Source organism: Ochlerotatus camptorhynchus, unplaced genomic scaffold (genome assembly GCF_037179485.1).
Source record: "Ochlerotatus camptorhynchus isolate MF236.1 unplaced genomic scaffold, CSIRO-AGI_Acam_v1.1 ptg000094l, whole genome shotgun sequence".
Classification (NCBI taxonomy): Eukaryota; Metazoa; Arthropoda; class Insecta; order Diptera; family Culicidae; genus Ochlerotatus; species Ochlerotatus camptorhynchus.
The window spans coordinates 5,036,379-5,056,798 of record NW_027040584.1 but is presented as its reverse complement, the minus strand read 5'-3'; the positions used below and the strand labels follow the sequence as shown (position 1 = coordinate 5,056,798).

At 40.6% G+C, this 20,420-nt stretch overlaps 1 protein-coding gene across 1 annotated transcript in view; it reads right to left on the bottom strand.

Annotated features, from left to right (window-relative positions):
* LOC135698746 (lutropin-choriogonadotropic hormone receptor-like) overlaps positions 1-19,828 on the bottom strand; it is a 129,799-nt gene extending 109,971 nt beyond the window's left edge. Inside the window, exon 1 of the mRNA XM_065218870.1 lies at positions 19,105-19,828. Within this exon, the coding sequence (XP_065074942.1) occupies positions 19,105-19,556 (452 nt within the window). The 5' untranslated portion in view covers positions 19,557-19,828. The remainder of the gene's footprint in view (positions 1-19,104) is intronic.
* Positions 19,829-20,420: the final 592 nt, after the last annotated feature.

Sequence of the window (20,420 nt, the reverse complement as noted above, 5' to 3'; positions counted from 1 at the left end):
ACACCTTTTGCCTAACCCGTACGATGTACGCGGAGATTTGAAGTATGTCTTCAAATCTACAGGCAAAAGGTGTGCGATCATTCTCTAGCTAATACATTATCACACTAAAGCTTCATGTTAGCATTTCCAACCAACTCGGGAAATTGCAAACTTCGCGTATGAAGTAACACATAAAAACACTTTGGAAGTTGAACTTAAGTTTGTCATCAATAATCACGCCAAGATATTTAATCTTTCGAACGCGATCAATAGCCTCATCATCAATTACAACAGAGACGTTCTCATTTACTCAATTCAGCGAAATTACCATTAATTTTGTTTTACTTGTATTCAATTCCAACTTCTTAGGGAGCATCCATAAATGACGTTGCATATTTTTGATCAATTTACGACCCCTCCTCCAGCTCTTGTGGCGTATTTTTCTATACCCAATACATGGCCACATGGTAACACATTCTGAAACCACCACCCTCCCACTCAAATGCTACATCATTTATGCTTGTTCTCTTATACTTCAACCAACCAGAGAACGCAAATCTTCAAAAACGAAAAGTGTAAAACGGCATCATCTAAATCCTTAGCTGCAATGAATAACACAGTATCATCTACAAAATCGTAAAACACGTCGCAAGTCATTAATATACATAATAAATAACAGGGACCCTAATACACTTCCGTGGGGCACTCCAAGGTTGTTCCCCACGGGACTGGAAACAGAATCATTAAAAACAGTCCGTTGAGTTCTGTCAGACAAATAGCTTTCAAACCATTTATATGCAGCACTCGTAATTCCAAAGCGCTTGATTGATCTTAACAATAAGGGCCTAGAAATTGTTTAAAAAGCGCGTTTAAGATCCAAAAAATTGCAACAGTAGTATCTTTCCGCTCAAAGTTGTCTTTTCACTTAGCTTACACCAAATTCCACGCAGTTTCGCACGGCCCATACATAATTTAAAAAAATTGTATGGACAATTGTCTGCGCAGGGGGAGGTGGAGGTCAAGAATCCCCAAAAAACTGTTTACGTAGTTAATGAACAGCCCCATATTAGATCCGGATCGGAAGCGTTGCGTCCAAGTTACAGCTAAATCTTTTGTCTAACTGTCAAATGTACGTCATTGCAACGCAAACGGATCTAATGTGGGTGGCTCTTTGGTGTAGTCATACAATTTATAACTTGTACCTATATACCAGTTTGATAAATTCTTAAATTTTCAAGTAATGGTCCAATTTTTGAATGAATGAATAAATTAAAAGTTTTCGAAAAGCGGAAAAAATATATAATTATAGCTCAAATGTGGTCTTATATGCAAAAAAAAAACAATGAAAATGGTGGCTGATCGAAATTAAGACTGAGACAAAGTTGTAGCAAAAAATACTGTCTTTTTGGGAAAACTAAACAAAAATTATTTTTAACTAATCATGTTTGTATAACTCCATGCGTGAAGTTGAAGCATTCCACAACGAACCACCTTTGCGTTCGGACGCGCTTTCGCAGTGCTCTTGTATATATTTTTAAATTAAACTTTTTTTTTAATTATTATTAACTGACCCGCGCGTGAACCCCCGCGTAAGCACTTTTTAGTATCCCTTTCGACGCGAGTGTAATAAAGTGTGGAATTATAAACTGTGTGCAGAGCGACAATTGCTTCCTATGGCGCTGCCATGGAACCTGCAACCGGACATTCCACGCAGCTTGCGTAGGCGCACAGATGAATCATGAAGAAATTTTGCGGACCTTCATGTTACCCCTCTGTCAGGACTGTCAGGATCAGTTCATAAATGAATTTTACCAGAAGGCACTGACTAAATCACTAAATGGCATCTCGGAAAACATTGGAAATTAACTAGAAGTGGTTCACTGCAGCAAAATATCAAAAGTCTCAGTGCGACCCACGGCAATGCGCTTGAGCATAAAGAAAAAAATCTAAATGACATTAAGTACGTCAAACGTCGCCAGCAGCAACAAACTTTTTGCTACGGAAATGAAAAATGCCATTTCATCACATTTAGACACACCTTCGGACACTTGCACAGCTGTGGAAGCGGCAGCCAAATTAGCGGCAACAGCAGCAGTAGCAGCAATAACAAAAACAACATCGCACTCAATAAACCAACTACCGCAATTAATTACTACACTCAAGAATGACTTGGCGAAATCACATGCCAACCTAGCATGCGATGTAATGTCGCAAATGAAAGAATTGACAAAAACTAAGTCGACCACACACACCACCATACCGAACACTTACAATATCTTAGAAAGTAAATTGCAGAATGTCACTAAAGAACCCACGTCCAGCTGGCGTATCGTAGGAAGCAAAAAAATATGGAAACGGGACTGGACAGAATTTGACGCAAGACAACATTCCCGTCGACTTCAGGAAAAAAAAGCAAGAAAAATCCATAAGAAGACGCAAGCAACGGAAAAGACACCACCAGAAAGTATTCAATCATAACCATAACAACATGAACAAAGTCAACAGCTACAACAACGCCATCAACAATAGCAACAACATCAATAACAACAACAACAACAACAACAACAACAACAACAACGGAAATGGAAATATCACATGGACATCATTACCCCTGGACAAAGAATTATTAGCCGCATGCGTGAATTTTCTGGATCACCAACTAAAGACAGTACACCGAAATTTATAAATTTTCAAAAAGGGGGAAACTATTAACCCTTGCGCACTGAAAAGCCTGACCCACCACTCCTTGACCCAATGCGCCCGCCTGTCGTAAGGCTTACGGAACAATCTGCAGCCGGCGACAGACGCTTCAAAAATCACGCCTGCGGGACCCTAAAATCATGAATACTGTGCGAACCTATCTGTCTTTCCTGCATAACCAACCACCTTCAGTATGTGTCCGCGGAATAACGAAAACAAGTTCAACTTTAATGCTAGCAGCCGAAGGATTACCGACGGACACACAACTTTTGCGCGAAATTTTTCTGGACGTCCAGTCTTGGAATCCCACGCATTGACGCCCTGGCAGACCTGGAATCACATCGTGCGTTCTTATCTAGTGAACGCACACAACGACTGCAGCACACAAGGGAAGCCGCATATAAATTCTACAGCACCCAAAATTTTCATCAACATTGGCGCACACTTCGGAAGGAACCTTTTCATCAAACGACAACACTCTTCGGAAACTTTCAGAAGAAAATAGAAATGTAAATATAAAAATTCTTCCAAAAACTTTTTTGCCTTCTCAACAGAATACGACTGAAATCCTGGTGTATTGCCAAAATTTCAATCGCATGAAAAGCTCAGTCAAAATGAAAGAAATTCAACAAAAAAATTTTATCTTCATCTTTCAATGTAATTCTTGGAACTGAAACTAGCTGGGACGAAAGCGTAAGAAGCGAAGTCTGGAGGCGGTGATCTCATTGCCATCAATGCAGACTTTACTTCCGAAGAAATAAAAACGAATAAGAACACAAAATTTGAACATGTATGGGCCAAAGCACTTATTGCTGGTGAAACACACATTTTTACTTCTGTGTATTTTCCACCTGAACATGCGAACAAACATTGCTTTGAATTATTTTTCCAAATTGTCGAAAGTGTCATGTCAAATATGGAACCAGAAGTAAAACTGCAAATTTATGGTGACTTCAACCAACGCAACGCAGACTTTATCACAGACATTGGAAACGAATCATTTTTACTTCCAATCGTAGGTGAAGACGAAACATTACAATTTCTTTTTGACAAAATCTTATATTTAGGTCTACATCAAATTAACCACGTGAAAAATCAGCAACATGCATATTTAGACCTTTTATTTACAATCTGTACTGAAGACTCCTGTGTGTATGCATCATTATCAACTTTATGGAAAAATGATGTGTTTCACGTACTTCTTCTCCTAACGACTGGGAGTACGAGGAAGTGCCGGAGTATCATAAAGCAAATTACGAAGAAGCCAAACGTAGACTATGTACAATACATTGGCAAAATATAATAAGTATTGAAGGAAATGTCTATACTTAAGTTGGCAGATTTCATTCAATTATTCGTAACATAATTTCAGGGACCGTACCAATAAAAAGAAGCAGGCGAACACAAAACAACAAACTGCCAGTGTGGTTCAATCCACAACTAAAACATTTGAAGAACAAAAGGCAGAAAGCACACAAATTATACAACAAGAAAAACACTCGCACAAATTTACAACACTATCATAACATATGCAACCAACTCAACACAGCCATTAACACTGCACATGAAGAATATAAGTAAAGTCGAAAATGAAGTCAAATCATATCCTAAGAACTTTTTCAATTATTCTGTCCTTTATTTAACGTCGGTCTCTGTTCCGCAATCTAGTGCCAATCACCGACGGACATCGATTGCCATCCATTGACGGCAACCGAATGTGCAGGAAGGCAGCTTCCACACCTGCGTAGGATATCGTACCCATTCAACACACATGGGCCGGGACCAACGGCTTTACTTCCCCCCTTCCGAAGGAAAACGTGACCAGAGATTTTTATGCCTCAGAAAAATCCCACCGACCTCGGCTGGGATTGAACCTAGACCCATTGGGGTGTTACTTTTTCAATTATGTAAAAAACGAAATTGAAATGTAATAATTTTCCATCACGAATGCATTTTGATGGAAATTTAGGTGAAAATCCATCAAATTTCTTTCAGGAAGTATACACCACATTTTCTGAAAAGACCGCGACCGCGACTTCTTTGCATTCATTCCCGGCTCCGCAGTACGAGGCTAACGTTTGCGTGCTTAAGGCCGATCAGAATTCGTGGTCGGGCGTCTTCGTATGACTCGATGGGTAGGCCACGCAGATACGGATACTGTTCCTCCATCCTTCCTGCGGCTAAGGATTGCCGTGGCAACTGAAGCTCTTTCACCGTTCGCACTTCATTTAGTTTGAACATCTTTGCTCCGTCGTACTTGCCCGCAATCGAAACGGTAATGATTAAGGAGTCTCTCTCGCAACGAACAGTGCCACCAGTCCAGTCAAGATACAGTGGGCTTTCCACTCCATCCAATTCGAGCTTGTCAGCTAGGTCTTGGTCCATGAGGGTAAGCTTTGAACCTTCGTCTAAGAATGCGAACGTCTGCACGTACCCGCTCTTTCCGTGCTGTGTGACTGGGATGTAACGGAATAGAGAAGTGCTGGAGCTAGAACGGTGAGTGTTGCACTCAAGTCTTGATGAGCTCGCATCCTGTCGATCTGGCTGACTTTCGTCGGTCATCGGGTCCGCATCCTTCTTGTTCTGATTCTCGTTGTGAAGTAGTGCGTGATGCTTCCGCGTGCAACCATCCTTTCCGCACGGCTGGGCCTTACATCCACCGCTATGTTTCCCCAGACAGCGACGACACAGACTGAAGTCGTGAAACACAGCCCACCGGGAATCTCTCGATAACTCCAAGAACTGTTTGCATTTTTCAATTGCTTTGCAACTGGACTTGCAAACCAGGCACTCGTTGTTCGAAGGTTTTTGAACAGTCTCCTTCCACGAATGCGATTCTGGAGCATTCGAGTCCAAATGCGCGTTAAGGAAGCCGCTGCCCTTCTTGGTGGGCCGTGGCTCGTTCCGCGAGGGCTTGGGATCTTGAATTCCAGGGATGGTCACCATACTAGCTGCTTCTGCTAGGGAATAGATCCAGTTTCCGAAGTTCGCCAGGTTGGCCCTAGGAAGCGTTTGGCGATACCTGGCCCAGTCCAGTTTGATGGACGGTGGCAATCTACAGACGAGTTGATGCAACAGTGACACGTTATACATGTGCTCCTCCAACTCGCACGCGTCCACGATGGCGCAAAAGTTTTGAACTTCAACGGCAAAATCCATTATCGTTTCGAGTTTGCCTTCTCTTAACGCCGGCACGGCCGTAATTTTTGCAATCAGCGAGTGGACAATGGCTTCTGGCTGCCCAAATCTTATCCGTAGCGTAGCGATGACTTGGTTCATGTTCGACGGGTGCATCAAGCGACTCTTCACTGCGTATGCCTTTCCTGTTAGGCTTTTCTGTAGCCGGATTGCGTTTTCTGCGTCTGTGAACCCACACATGGCTGTTGAGTTGGTAAAAACCGAGAAAAATATAGGCCACTCCTCTGGATTCCCACGCCACGCATCGAAGAATACACAGCCATATCGGCCACTCTGCGTTGCTGATTGCAGACTGCCACAGGCGTACTCGCTGGTCCCGTTGCATCACTGGACATTTCTCTCATCTAAAAGGTTCGTCCAATGGTCAGTTGATCCTGTCTCAGTGGAAATGAATTCTCTCGGTGCTGCTAGCAGATTTATGCCTACTAACGTTCCTGGATTCTGCGTTGAGTACCGCTGTGGATCGAAGACATCTGCGTCCGGGTTAAACATACCACCTTCTTGACGACGTGTGTTGTTGACACTCACACAGTCTCGTACTCTGCTCATGCTGGAATTAGTCGTTGAACTCCTCCCGCTGGCTGCTTCCTGCAAAAGTGCGAAAGAAACTGCTTCGCCAACTTACTTTTCTTCCTCCTCTAGCTGCTGCATTTGTAGCTTCAAAAGGGTCCTGGACGATCTACGGGATGACGATGACTGGATGCTCGATGCCACACTTCCGTCAGCTTTCTTGCTTTCGAAACGTTGTTGCTCCTGGCTGTCCGACTTCTCATGCTCCTGTATCTCCGTGCGACCATTTGCGACACCGGTTGGTTGAAGTCGTTTGCTGGAAGTAGATCCCGTTCGCTGTGCCCATTTTGCCGTAACGCACTTTGGACATCTCCAACTATGGTCTTCTACCTCCTCCGTAACTTCAACACAGCCAAAGTGATGCCACTTGTGACACTTATCACACTGAACCATCTCGTCAGTATCTGCACCTTTGCAGGATTTGCAAGTCCGACCAGCCAAGGTTTGATCCTCCACTGTAGCTTCCGTGACCACTATTGACACATCTACCCTTTCAGCCACTTCCTCCGAGTTTAATTTCGACGTTTTGTCCTTACATGAAACCTTTCCTCTCTTACCAGAACCATTTGCATCGCGACTCGACATTTCCGACATAAACGAAAATTATAAGATGTTGGTTTTCGGACCAACGGTACTGCAAGGGTTATTTCCAAAATAATAATCACCGCAATGAAACACAGAATGTGGGTGTTATTAAACGGTTGATTATAATTTTCCTGGCGGAGAACAAGGTGCACATGAATTCTGTTAGTTGTACATAATTCAGTAGTGTGTGTGTGAATTCATATTTTAACATATTTCTATGTTGGTTATTGCATAAGTGGGTGTAAATGTATGTCCGTACAATAAGTTGACCGAAAAGTTGATTTACGTTTAGTCCCTTACGTTCAGTCCCTGTCTAGTCGGATCGTGTATTTTCGCTGGAGTCGCTGTCTACAATTAGGATATAATCAATGTTTAGCATAAGTTTAACTGAATTTGCCTTACCGTGATTGTGCAGTTTAGCAGATAAGTTTAGGTTAGGCTCGAAATAGACGGTAACATATTTCATTAATTTCAGTAACAATAATTCAATGCAATATAATTACCAAGTATTACGTCAGCAAACACTAATCGTAAGCTCCTTTAGGTTAACACACTAATTTAAGTTAAATTTTAGTAGTAACTTAGAATTAGATTTCTCTGCACACTCTGTTTTGAAGATATTGTGTTTTATGTTTTGTTGTTTTTCCTTATCCTACTCACCCTTTGACAGCCGTTGACGTTACCTGTCATGCCGCTTTCCGACCCTCTGTTGTATGTGTATGCGTGGTGCAAGGTTTCCGCAACATCAGGTGCGCTTGCAGCAAGGGGCTCTCCAACAACATATCTGTCAATCAAATATGTCAACATGAAGTCCTCAATGCACTAAAAAATTTGGACGCATCTAAAGGACCAGGACCTGACGGAATTGCACTTGAATCTTGAAGAATCTTTCAGAACAACTCACCCTTCCTTTAGAACGCCTTTTCAATAATGTTTGCATTTAAAAAAAATGGACAAAAATTGTCGATGTTTCATGGGTTTACCTTCACCTGCACTGACGAAACTAACCATGCAGCATCAATCATAGTAACCCATGAGTCAGCAGACAAAATTTGACAACTCTATAAGTCGAACTCTAACCGTGATGGCAAAAACAGTGAAGCAACTCCGTTCAGAAGTGTGTGCGTTCAAAGAACGGTACCCCACCGCGTCAAAAACGGACATCTTGCGGCCGGATACGTCCGTTCTGGCATCTAAAACATCTTGGCACTATTAGACAACAATCCGAGCATCGAAAGAAAGCCCGGTTCCGGACGGCCGACGACCCTGAGCGACAAGAAGCTCCAAAGGATTTTGAAGAGAAAGACCGAGGGAAAAGTGGCTACATCGCTGCGTGCGCTTGGCCGGCCAAACAGTGAAAAAGTACCTGGCGAACATGAACATACATGTCAGGAAGCGGAAGTCACGTCCACTGGTTTCGGAGCTGCAGGCAATTACGCAGCGGCAGCGGCTGAATAAGATGGTCAACTCGTTTTTCCCGGCGAATCGCGACGTGGCGGTGGTGATGGACGACGAGACCTATTTCACCCTGGATGGCAACGACTTCGTATTTTACTTTCCCCACGAAGGAAGTGAGCGCCGAGGTGAAGTTCATTTCACACACCAAGTTCCCCAAGAAGGTGCTGCTGTGGCTGACAATCAGCGAGAAGGGGATGTCAAAGCCGCTCTTCTTTCGCTCCGGACTGGCCGTGAACGGGGAAAGTACGAAATGCCTGCCGGAAGTTGCGTCGTTCATCAAGAAATACCATAAGGGCGAAGACGCGGTGTTCTGGCCGGATCTGGCGTCGGCCCACTACTCGAAGCGATCGTTGGAGGAGATGAAGCGATGTGGTACCCAAGTCGGCGAACCCGCCCAACGTCCTCCAGCTGCGTCCCATCGAGAATTTCTGGGCAAACCTGAAGCGTAAGATCTACTCCATTGGGTTTGTCACGAAAACTGAGGAGGAATTGATAAATAAAACGAAGAAAGAACTCAAAAACATGCCTAGACGCATGTTTTCGTCCGCCATGGCGAAAGGTCCGGTTAATTTTTATGCAAGTAAGCTTAAATAATTACCTTCCATGGGAAATTTATCAAAAGAAATTATCTGTCTTAGCTTTTTTTATCACCATCAAAAAAAAAATGAATTGTTTTAATGCAAACGTTATGTCTCTGAAAAATGTGAAATTCGCTGAAACTTGGAATTCGTCTCATTTTGTGCATATTTTCAAATCAGGCAAGTAATCAGACATCCGTAATTATCGTGGAATTGCCATTATCTCTTGCATCCCAAAACTTTTTGAATCAATCTTAAACGACAAAAATTTTCAGCAAGTAAGAAATCAAATTACAAACAAACAGCACGGCTTTTTTTAAAGATCGTTCAGCTACCTCTAATCTTCTTGAATTTGTAACCTTCATTCTTAACGCAATGGACAATTGCAAGCACGTGGAAGCTCTTTATACTGACTTCAGTAAAGCATTTGACCGAATCGACATACCATTATTACTCTTTAAATTGCAAAAAACAGGAATGGAATCTGGACTTCTGAATTGGCTCCAATCATACTTAACGCAACGCAAACAAATAGTTTGTTTTCAGAATAAACTTTCAGAACCTATTTAGGGCACCTCTGGGGTGCCCCAAAGTTCTCATTTAGGCCCACTTCTTTTTATTTTGTACGTAAACGACATTTCCTACATACTTATAAAAAAAATAAAAGTTCTTATATATGCAGACGTCATGTAGCTCTTCATGGAAATAAGTAATTCTAGCGACACAGAAAAATTCCAGAATGAAATCAACTTATTCAAAACTTGGTATAGTAAAAGTCTACTCCAACTCAATGTAAAAAAAATGCAACGCAATTGTATTTAGCAGAAAAATAGAAACGCTTTGTTTGAAATATCTTTAGGCAACCAAAAAGTAGAAAAATTAAAAATTGTAAGGGACCTAGGTTTGATCGTAGACTCCAAAGTAAATAGTAGGTATGTTGGGCTTCATTAAGAGGTTCAGCTATAATTTTCAAGACCCATACACTATCAAATTATTATATATTACATACGTAAGACCTATTCTGGAAAACTGTAACATAGTATGGAATCCGTACATTGCCATACACGAGGAACGCATAGTATCCGTCCAAAAACAATTCCTTTTATATGACCTTCGCAAATTGAATTGGACCGCATTTCCTCTTCCATCATATGAAGCACGCTGTATGCTCATCAACATATTAACACTCAAAGAACGCCGCGAATTTGCAATGCTTTTCTTCATTAATGACATTATTTCACATCGCATAGAATCATCCGAAATACTTTCAAAATTAAACTTCTACACACCCTGTCGGCATCTAAGAACACGAAAATTATTCTCAGAAAAATCACACAGAACAAATTACGCAAAAAATGAAGGGGCCATCGAACGATGCGACAGTATAATCTACACTGTGATGTCATCACTATGTCAAAATAAGAAATTAAAACCCAACTAAAACATAATATACATAATGCATAGTATGTAAGTAAAACATTGTAACCATTGTATGTAGTCTACTGTGCTTGACGAAATAAATAAATAAATAAATAAATTCAAAATATATAGTTATGCGCCAGAACCCCAGAATTATGCTGAGTACTAAGGTACAAAGTACTATCCGATATCACGCCACCGACCACACATCCGTTGTCACCAAGCCAGCGTCAGCAGATTTGGAGGAACGAGCACCACGCCGGACGTTTTTGCAGAACAAGCAGGTTTAGGTTTTAAATAGGCTTTGATAAGTAATCAATAGCACAGTCTTATTTTGATTTTAAGTTAGTTAACAGCTAGTGAGTGTTTAATTATCGAGTTTAAGGTTAACAAGAGACAGTGCATGTAGTGTTAAAGTAAAGGAAAATAAATTTATTTTTTTATAATCAATCGAGTGTAACTCTCATATTTGGCGCAGCCGTCCGGAGTCGGCTGAGTGACTATTTGTGTTAAAAAGTGGAAAAATTACGCACTAAAAACGTGATTAAAGTGATCCCGCGAAAGAGCATCCGAGACAAGCAGACAATTTCGTCGTCGAAGGAGTTGAGGATCCCTCCGCAAACGGCACCTGGAGACCAGCAACGTCAGCCCGGCTTACGCGACACCACGACAGCAACAAAACCGTAAGTAGTTTTTTTTTCTCTTGCTTTTTGCGAATCAACGTGTACCGATAGCGTACTACCAGATAGGCGCATCGGAAAGCGGGTAATTAGCTGTGAGAGTAATTAATTATCTACGTCCCTAATAGTTTATTACGTAGGGAAGTGAATCAACACAATTTTGTGGGCTTCCAAGAAGCGAATCAACACTTTTAGTGGGCTTCTAGAGAAATTTCGTACTACCAGATAGGTGACATTTTCTCACAATCTTACAAATTAACGAAAGCAGAATTAGCTGACTTTAGAATTAGCCAAAGTCGCTAAACGCTTTGAAAAGAACCAGGCGCTTATTTAACTCGGTCCAATTGAAAATAACCGAAAGCAGCTCTGAATCCGAAGCATCTAGTGGTGAAAGTGCAGAATTCTCACACATCCCGATAAATAACATCCCAAATATAGAGGATTTATTTATCATTGACAGCGAAGAATCCAAAATGGACCAGCTAGTTGCGCAAATCCAAAGCCTGACACAAACACTGCAGGCCATACAGACTACTCAAACACAGCAGCAAGAAATTTTAAACACGCTATCGCAAGCAAATGCCACAGGGCAAGCTGGTAGCGCAACACAACGAAATGCTAACACAGCAGTCGAAACTTTATTCAAAATCCCGGATCCCATCAAAGTAATCCCGCGGTACGATGGGAATAGAAAGCAACTTTCGGCGTGGTTATCAACCGCAGAAAGTACGCTGAATGTTTTTAAAGACTTAGTCAATGACGACCAGTTTTCGATATTTGTCACTGCCGTCGTCAATAAGATCGAAGGCAGGGCAAAAGACATTATCTGCCTTGCGGGAAATCCGCAAAGCTTTGAAGACATAAAGGAAATTCTAACAAATGCCCTGGGCGATCGCCAGGAGCTTACATTCTACAAGAGCCAACTATGGCAGACTAGAATGACCGAAAATATGACGGTTCATAAATATTATAACCGTTGTAAGGACGTTGTTCAAAACATTAAAACACTGGCTAAACAAAAGCCTAAATATAAAGATAACTGGGATGCAATCAATGCATTTATAGAAGAAGATGCACTGGCAGCTTTCCTAGCTGGTTTAAAATAGCCGTATTTCGGATACGCTCAAGCCGCTGGACCAGTGGACATGGAAGCCGCCTACGCATTCGTTTGCAAATTTAAAAGCAAAGAGAGTACAGCCAATAATATGGAGGTACCTCAAAAACATTTCAAAAAGCCCAAAGAATATTTACAAAAACCAAAATTTAATGAATCAAATCAAAAAACCACAAATAAATCGGACTATTATGATGAAAAGGCTCCGGAACCTATGGAAGTTGGGTCGGTGAGGAGTAAACTCATCCTCAACCGAAAGCAAATAATTAATAATAGGGAAATATCGGACGATGAGAAGTCATCGGATGAAGAAGAAAACATAGACGTAAATTTTTGCTGGGGGTAAAACACACAAAACAAAACTTAAATTACTTACCTTTTATAACTAGTGAAAATAGCCGAACAAAACAGATCATCAGACTCCTCATAGATACAGGAGCCAATAAAAACGTTATTAGACCTGGGATTATTACAAATTTCATACCCAGTAAAAATACAACTATTAAAAACATAGCAGGTAATCATACAATCAATAGAAAAGGGAGAGCAAACCTTATTGGCTATGATCTCCCAACCCAACATTACTATGAATTGAATTTCCATGATTTCTTCGATGGAATCATTGGCTCGGAGTTTTTAGCTAAATATAAAGTAAAAATAGATTATGGAACAGAAACAATACAAATTGGAAACATTCAAATACCTTATGAAAAATACTTTCCTGTAAGGAAACTTTTTTCCCACAACATTCAGATTAATACAACTAAAGATGGTGACTGGTTAGTACCAACTTTCCAGAAACTTTACAAATCAATTATTATAGAACCCGGTCTGTATCAATCAAAGGATAAAAAATCAATAGTTAAAATTCTTACGAACAAAAAATGCGCCCCAACCATACACGGAGAATTCACAATAAAAATAAACAATTTTGAAACAATAGCACCTATCCCTATTGAGCCACATGACAAAATAACAGACGAAACTCTTGAAAAAATTATACGTACCAGCCATTTATCGAAATTAGAGAAGAAATATCTTTTCGACACTATTTTAGAAAATCAATCCATTCTGCTTAGACCAAATGAAAAATTAACAGCGACGTCTGCAATCAAACATAGAATCATAACCACAGACCAGTCTACACCAAATCATATCGTTACCCCCATGCATTTAAAAATGACGTTGAAGAACAAATTAGAGAACTTTTAGATAACGGCATTATACGACATTCCACCAGCCCCTACTCTTCACCCATCTGGGTGGTACAAAAAAAATTGATGCGTCAGGAAAACGCAAAGTTAGAGTTGTGATTGATTACAGAAACATTAACGATAAAACAATAAGTGATAAATTCCCCATACCACAAATCGAAGAAATTTTAGACAATCTAGGCAAATCAGCCTACTTCACAACATTGGACTTAAAATCTGGATTCCATCAGATTGAGATGGACCCGGATCATCAATCAAAAACAGCGTTCTCCACTGCGTTAGGCCATTTTCAATTTACCAGAATGCCTTTCGGTCTGAAGAATGCACCGGCTACTTTTCAGCGTGCCATGAATAATATACTGGGTGACTACATTGGTACAATTTGCTTTGTCTATCTAGATGACATCATAATTATCGGAAAAGATTTAAAAACTCACATAAAGAATTTGGCTAAAGTTTTGAGAAGACTTGCGGAATTTAACTTGAAAATTCAACTCGACAAGTGTGAATTTATGCGTCGAGAAACTGAATTTCTTGGCCAAGTAATCACACAAGAAGGCATCAAACAAGATCCAGAAAAAGTAAAGAAAATTTTGGACTGGAAACTACCGGAAAACCAAAAACAGATCAAACAATTCCTAGGGCTGTCTGGATATTATAGGAGATTTATTAAGGATTATTCCAAAATAGTGAAACCCATGACAAAATTTCTAAAAAAGGATCAAACAGTAGACATTCACGATGAGAGCTATAAGACAGCTTTTTCAAAATTAAAACAAATCATAGCATCCGACCAAATCCTTGCATACCCCGACTTTAACCTCCCTTTTATCCTCACGACTGACGCAAGTAATTACGCAATAGGCGCTGTTCTCTCACAAATACAGGACAAAATCGAGAGACCTATAGCTTTCGGCAGTAGGACTCTAACCAAATGTGAATCAAACTACAGTACAATAGAAAAAGAAGCTTTGGCAATTATGTGGGGTATTGATAAATTTAAACCATATCCATACGGTAATAAGTTTACACTATTTACCGACCACAAACCGTTACAATACATAAAAAATTGCAACAAAAACCAAAAAATTTTAAACTGGAGAACGGAACTCGAAAATTACGATTATACAATAATTTATAAAGAGGGAAAAACAAACGTGGTCGCTGATGCACTCAGCAGGAAAACTGAAAAAAGGAAACACACTGTGAAGTCAATTTGCATAATAATGATTCTACCATTTCAGAGAATGATTCAAGCACACAGGAAAGCGAAACGGAAAATGTGGGAATTGAGGCACCGAGTAACGAGCATGAGGCACCGCACGAGGAAAACGAGGCATCAAACCAGGAAAATGAAGTACCAAATGAGGAAATTCAGGATAACGAATCAGATAGTGACACAATCCATTCGGCGAATTCATCGGACGACTACTACATACACTGTGTAGAACGACCCATTAATTATTATAGGAATCAAATTATTTTCAGGAAGTCCCGGATAAACGCAGACCTTTCGGAAAATCCATTTACAAATTTTCGAAGGACTATAATTTGTAGGAATGAATTTGACGCAGACGTTATAACTGACGCACTGAAAAAATACCACGACAACAAACAGACAGCGATAATGGCCCCAGAGGAAATTATTCCGATTATACAAGAAATATACAAAACTCATTTTAATCAAAGAGGACATTTTGTGTTGACTCAGCTACAAGTAGAAGAAGAAGCAAATGAGGAAAGACAAGATGTTCTAGTAAACAAAGAACACAATAGAGCGCATCGTGGGGCTACTGAAGTAGAAAGCCAGTTAAACCGAAGCTACTTCTTCCCTAAGATGGCAGCAAAAATTAGAATGGTTATCCAAACGTGTAAAATGTGCAACATGCATAAATACGAGAGGAAGCCATACAACATCAAACTATCTCCCAGACCAACGACCGACAAACCATTCGACCGTGTTCACATGGACATCTTTCAAATTGATAAACACAATTTTCTATCGCTGGTTGACTCTTTTTCTAAACACGCCCAAATGGTTTGTATGGAAACAAAAAATTTAACTGACGTGAAAAACGCTTTGGCACTGTATTTCAGTAACTATGGGACACCAAGACAGATTATTACAGACCACGAGACAACCTTCATGTCACTACAACTGAAAGGATATTTGGACGCCCTAAACGTTGAATTGGCCTATGCTTCTTGCTCCGAATCAAATGGACAAGTTGAAAAGACACATTCAACGATAATCGAAATTATTAACACTAACAAGTATAAATTTCCAAATCTAGATACTCCTGCCCTAGTTTGTTTGGCAATATCCCTTTACAACACTTCAATACATTCAGCAACCAAGTTCTCTCCTAACGAAATTATTTTCAATCACAACAACATAATAAATCTCAACCAAATTAACGAGAATAGTCAAAAAGTTTACGACAAAGTAAAGATAAATTTAAATAAAGCTAAGGCTAATCAAGAAAAACAGAATAAAAACAAAGAAGACGCACCGCATTTAATGACGGACAAGAGGTATTTGTGATACCTAACATCAGGAAAAAACTAGACCCAAGAGCTAAACCAACAAACGCAAAGGAAGTTACAGACAAGACATTTAAAAACTAATAAGAAAATCAAGCGACATAAAAATAAAATTAAAAGGTTAAGGAAAACGAATAATTAATACTAATGTCAATTTGTTATATGCGACAGTTAGAAGATACTGAGAGGTTAGCACATATCATCGGTAAGAGACGTGCGTGTGAGAAAATTTGCGAAAAAATCTAAGTGCACCGGTGGGATTCGAACCCACAATTCCCATTCAGTACACGGGTGCATTGCCAATTATACAACGGTGGACCTATGGTCTACGGATGTATTTGGCTAATGACATATGAGTTTCGAATCCTTTTCCCTCCCTTAGTCTTTTTGCGCAAGCGTTCTCAATACACAACAATCGTCTATTACCGACGATATGTGCTTGTACCGCAACCACTCAGTATCGGTCGATGTGAACAAACACAACTCGTCTCTGTTCTACATCACACATGTTGGATACGGGATGTCCAATGCAGTATGAATAGAGCAATGAGCAATGAACACTAATGTCAATTTAAATATTTTCTTCTAATTCCAGATGCACTCACTAACGCCAGTTGTAATTTTTAAAGTTTTTATTACACTCACTTATTCTAAATTTATGGAAATTCGTAATTTAATGACTGATCCAGTACTATTACTCAAGACAAATGATTGCAAAATACAGACAGGTTACATTAGAATAATTCATCCAATCAACATTACGAATTTAGAAAACAACGTCTACCTTTTTTCAAAGATAGCTAGGCAAATAGATAGGAAAATTCCAATATCAAATCTAATTTTGCAAAAGAGTAGGGAACTTGTTAGCAACCTGCATCAACTGAAGCCGATGAAGCCCAGGAGGACCAAAAGATGGGATACATTAGGAGTCGCTTGGAAATGGATCGCTGGATCGCCTGACGCCGACGATTTGAAGATCATCAACACTACACTCAACAACCTGATAAACCAAAACAATCAACAAACAAAAGTCAACAATATCATCAACACCAGGATCGACGAGATTATGATAACCGTCAACAGACTCATCGAACAACAATCCACAGAAAACAAAATTCTACTGGAGGAAATGGACGCAATCACACTTCTCCTCTACATGGATACAACAAAACATTTTAGAGGAATTGGAGGATACAATTCTGAGAACCAGGATAGAACTCGCCAACAGTAAATTACTATCACTTAAGGAAATACTTTCAATAGAAACATTACTCAACGAACAAGGGATACAAACTCAGTTCCCTGAGGAAGCTCTCAATTATGCTAAACCCAAAATAGCAACCAGAGGCGACCTATTGCTGTACATCTTGCAAATTCCAAAAGTCAACGGAAATTGCGAGGTTATTCAAATAATACCACTAACGGTACAAAACACCGTTATCACAGATCTCCCTCCATACGTTGTCCGGAGCGGATACGATCTTTTTAGCACTACAAACCCAAGTAGTACAATTCAACAGGACCTTTTCCTAGAACCATTGAAAGATAACTGCTCGGTTCACATCATTTTAGGAAAAGAAAGTCACTGTAACGCAAAGTTCGACCGTAGTACACGAGTCGTACTAATAACAAATAATAAGATTTTAGTAAACAACGCAAGAGGGTCACAAATGAAATCAAATTGTGGACCGCATAATCGCACACTAAAAGGAAACTTCATCATAACCTTCTACAATTGTAGCGTACAGGTAGATGAGCAGACCTTCACATCAGAAGAGCTAATTAGCAACGCAAAAGAACTTCAAGGAGCATTCCCGAGTCTTGCGATAAAGTGGAACATCGCACGACAACATGACATTCCCAGCATCCACGATCAAACAATTCATAATAGGAGACAATTGGAGAACATCAAGTTGAAGCAGTTCGAACACAAGAACCTGTTGCTCGCCGCCTTTGGAGGACTGTCAACGACGATGGTAATTATAATAATTATAACGGTTACTTGTCTTTTTAGAAAGCGAGTAGTTATCAAGATAAGAAGCAGAGAGGACATGCCGTCCGAAAAGGATTAAACAGAAGTCCGAGGACGTCCTTTATTCTACCCCCGGAGGAGTTATGCGCCAGAACCCCAGAATTATGCTGAGTACTAAGGTACAAAGTACTATCCGATATCACGCCACCGACCACACATCCGTTGTCACCAAGCCAGCGTCAGCAGATTTGGAGGAACGAGCACCACGCTGGACGTTTTTGCAGAACAAGCAGGTTTAGGTTTTAAATAGGCTTTGATAAGTAATCAATAGCACAGTCTTATTTTGATTTTGAGTTAGTTAACAGCTAGTGAGTGTTTAATTATCGAGTTTAAGGTTAACAAGAGACAGTGAGTGCATGTAGTGTTAAAGTAAAGGAAAATAAATTTATTTTTTTATAATTAATCGAGTGTAACTCTCATATTTATATATATATATATGAAGATTTGCATAGTTTAATATGCTCAACGTCAAAATCAGACACAAAGTGAACATTTTATACAAAAGATGAGGAGATGAAAATTAAGAATTGATATTTCCGTTAGAGTATGGCAGTGTGAAAATTGTATTTAGAGAGTAGAAAGCGAGCCATGGTCAATCTTAGGAAGGCACGAATCTGGTTAATCATCTCCTATCAAGTACTATATAAAAAATTGAACTGAATACCAAGTAACCAAAGTACTTCATACTATATTGAGAAAAAAAACAAAACATACATTGTGCGGACAGCCAACCCCAGGCAAATCAAGCCTCCCTGACGACCCCCAGTAATACCGCCAATGGCAGGCATGGAATTCAAACCCTTGAGAAAGCCAATCACCACCCTTGTTAGTGCTTCAGGTTCAGTATGCCAGTAGCAATCAGCAGTAGTGCAAAAGTCAGTTGATAGGATTTATCTCTCTGCAAAAAGGTGCCCTTGCTTCCCGGAAGGAACCAGTTTCCACTGGGAAATAGCAAATCCCACCGAATGCAAATTTTCCACATCATCGTTATCGTACAGGTGCACTCGCACCCACCTACACTACATGTACTTACAAGTCCTGCAGATCGGCCGCGTACACCGATAGGGCATTTTCCCGTAATCGCTTGATGCCCACCTTCTCCAGGGTTAGTTTGTGCATGGCGGTTAGCTTCTGTGGAACCCGCACTATAGAGCTGCCCTCGCAGCGACAATGTAGTTCATCGAGAAACTCATCGGTCGAGTTCCAGCATTTGCACATCGCTCGCTTCGATTGTGCCATTATTGGTTCATGTATGTGCTGAAAGGTGTTGTTCGCTTCCAGCAATAGGGTATGGTTGCCGTCCTGCGACAACTCCGACTCCATTTCCGGCGAAACCATGTCCATCTCGGTCACTATGTGTGGCACGGAGTCATTCCCGATCAACGGTACGGCTCGTACCAAACACACACACACCCCCAACAGAGCCAGTGCTCGCCAGAGAACCACCACCACCTGCTTTTTCCTCGTGCTTCTACATGCGCTCATTATATTCAACGTTTTTCCAAGGAAATATTTATCCACCAGGCGCTGAGATCGGATCGTTAACGTTCTTCTAAAGAAAACACTAATCTTCACGTTTAAGTTAAGCTTCCACTTTTGATATCAGCCCTCTGAATCGATCGGTCCCAATGGGACTCATCTACGTTATTTCAAACTCAAACGCTTCGCACCGACGGAACAGAACTTCGATTTCACACTTCATTATCTCATCTTCGTGCGGGCGTGGAGGTCAACAAGGGGCAGAGGGTGCAGCATCACCGGGTTCCAAAATGTTTCCGACGAAGTGAAGTTCACTCTGGTAGATTTGTTTAATTCCACTTAAAAACGCCGATAGCAGGCTAATTGAATGTCCTGGCGTTGGTGTTGGCGCTGCTGGTGGGCAATCTGAAACGGGAAGCGAGAAAAGTGGCATTGGAGATTATTAATGCTTTCTGTAGCTATGTTTGAAGGATAACGGACGAGCGTGAATTGAGGGGATGAATGCGAGCAAGGGTGTTAGTTACCTTCAGTGAGTAGCTCATTGCGATCTACGAACACAGTGCTTGTTTGCGACGCGATATTGAAATATCCTTCGGCTGTCGACCCATGTAATATCTCATCAATAATGGCATATCGACAACCGATAAAAATGGCATATGGCTATAGCGACGTTGCGACGCTTCGGCCGGTATGAATTATTACACTCAATGTGCATGCGGTGTATGTACTTTATTGTCCTATTGTCCTAGGCCCTATGAACCTACCTACACACAGTAGGGCAAGATAGGAAAATATGTACATTTGGCACGTAATAGGTACCCAGCGGCTGAATAATAGCTCGGATGGAGCTTGTTAACGCTTAAATGCAAT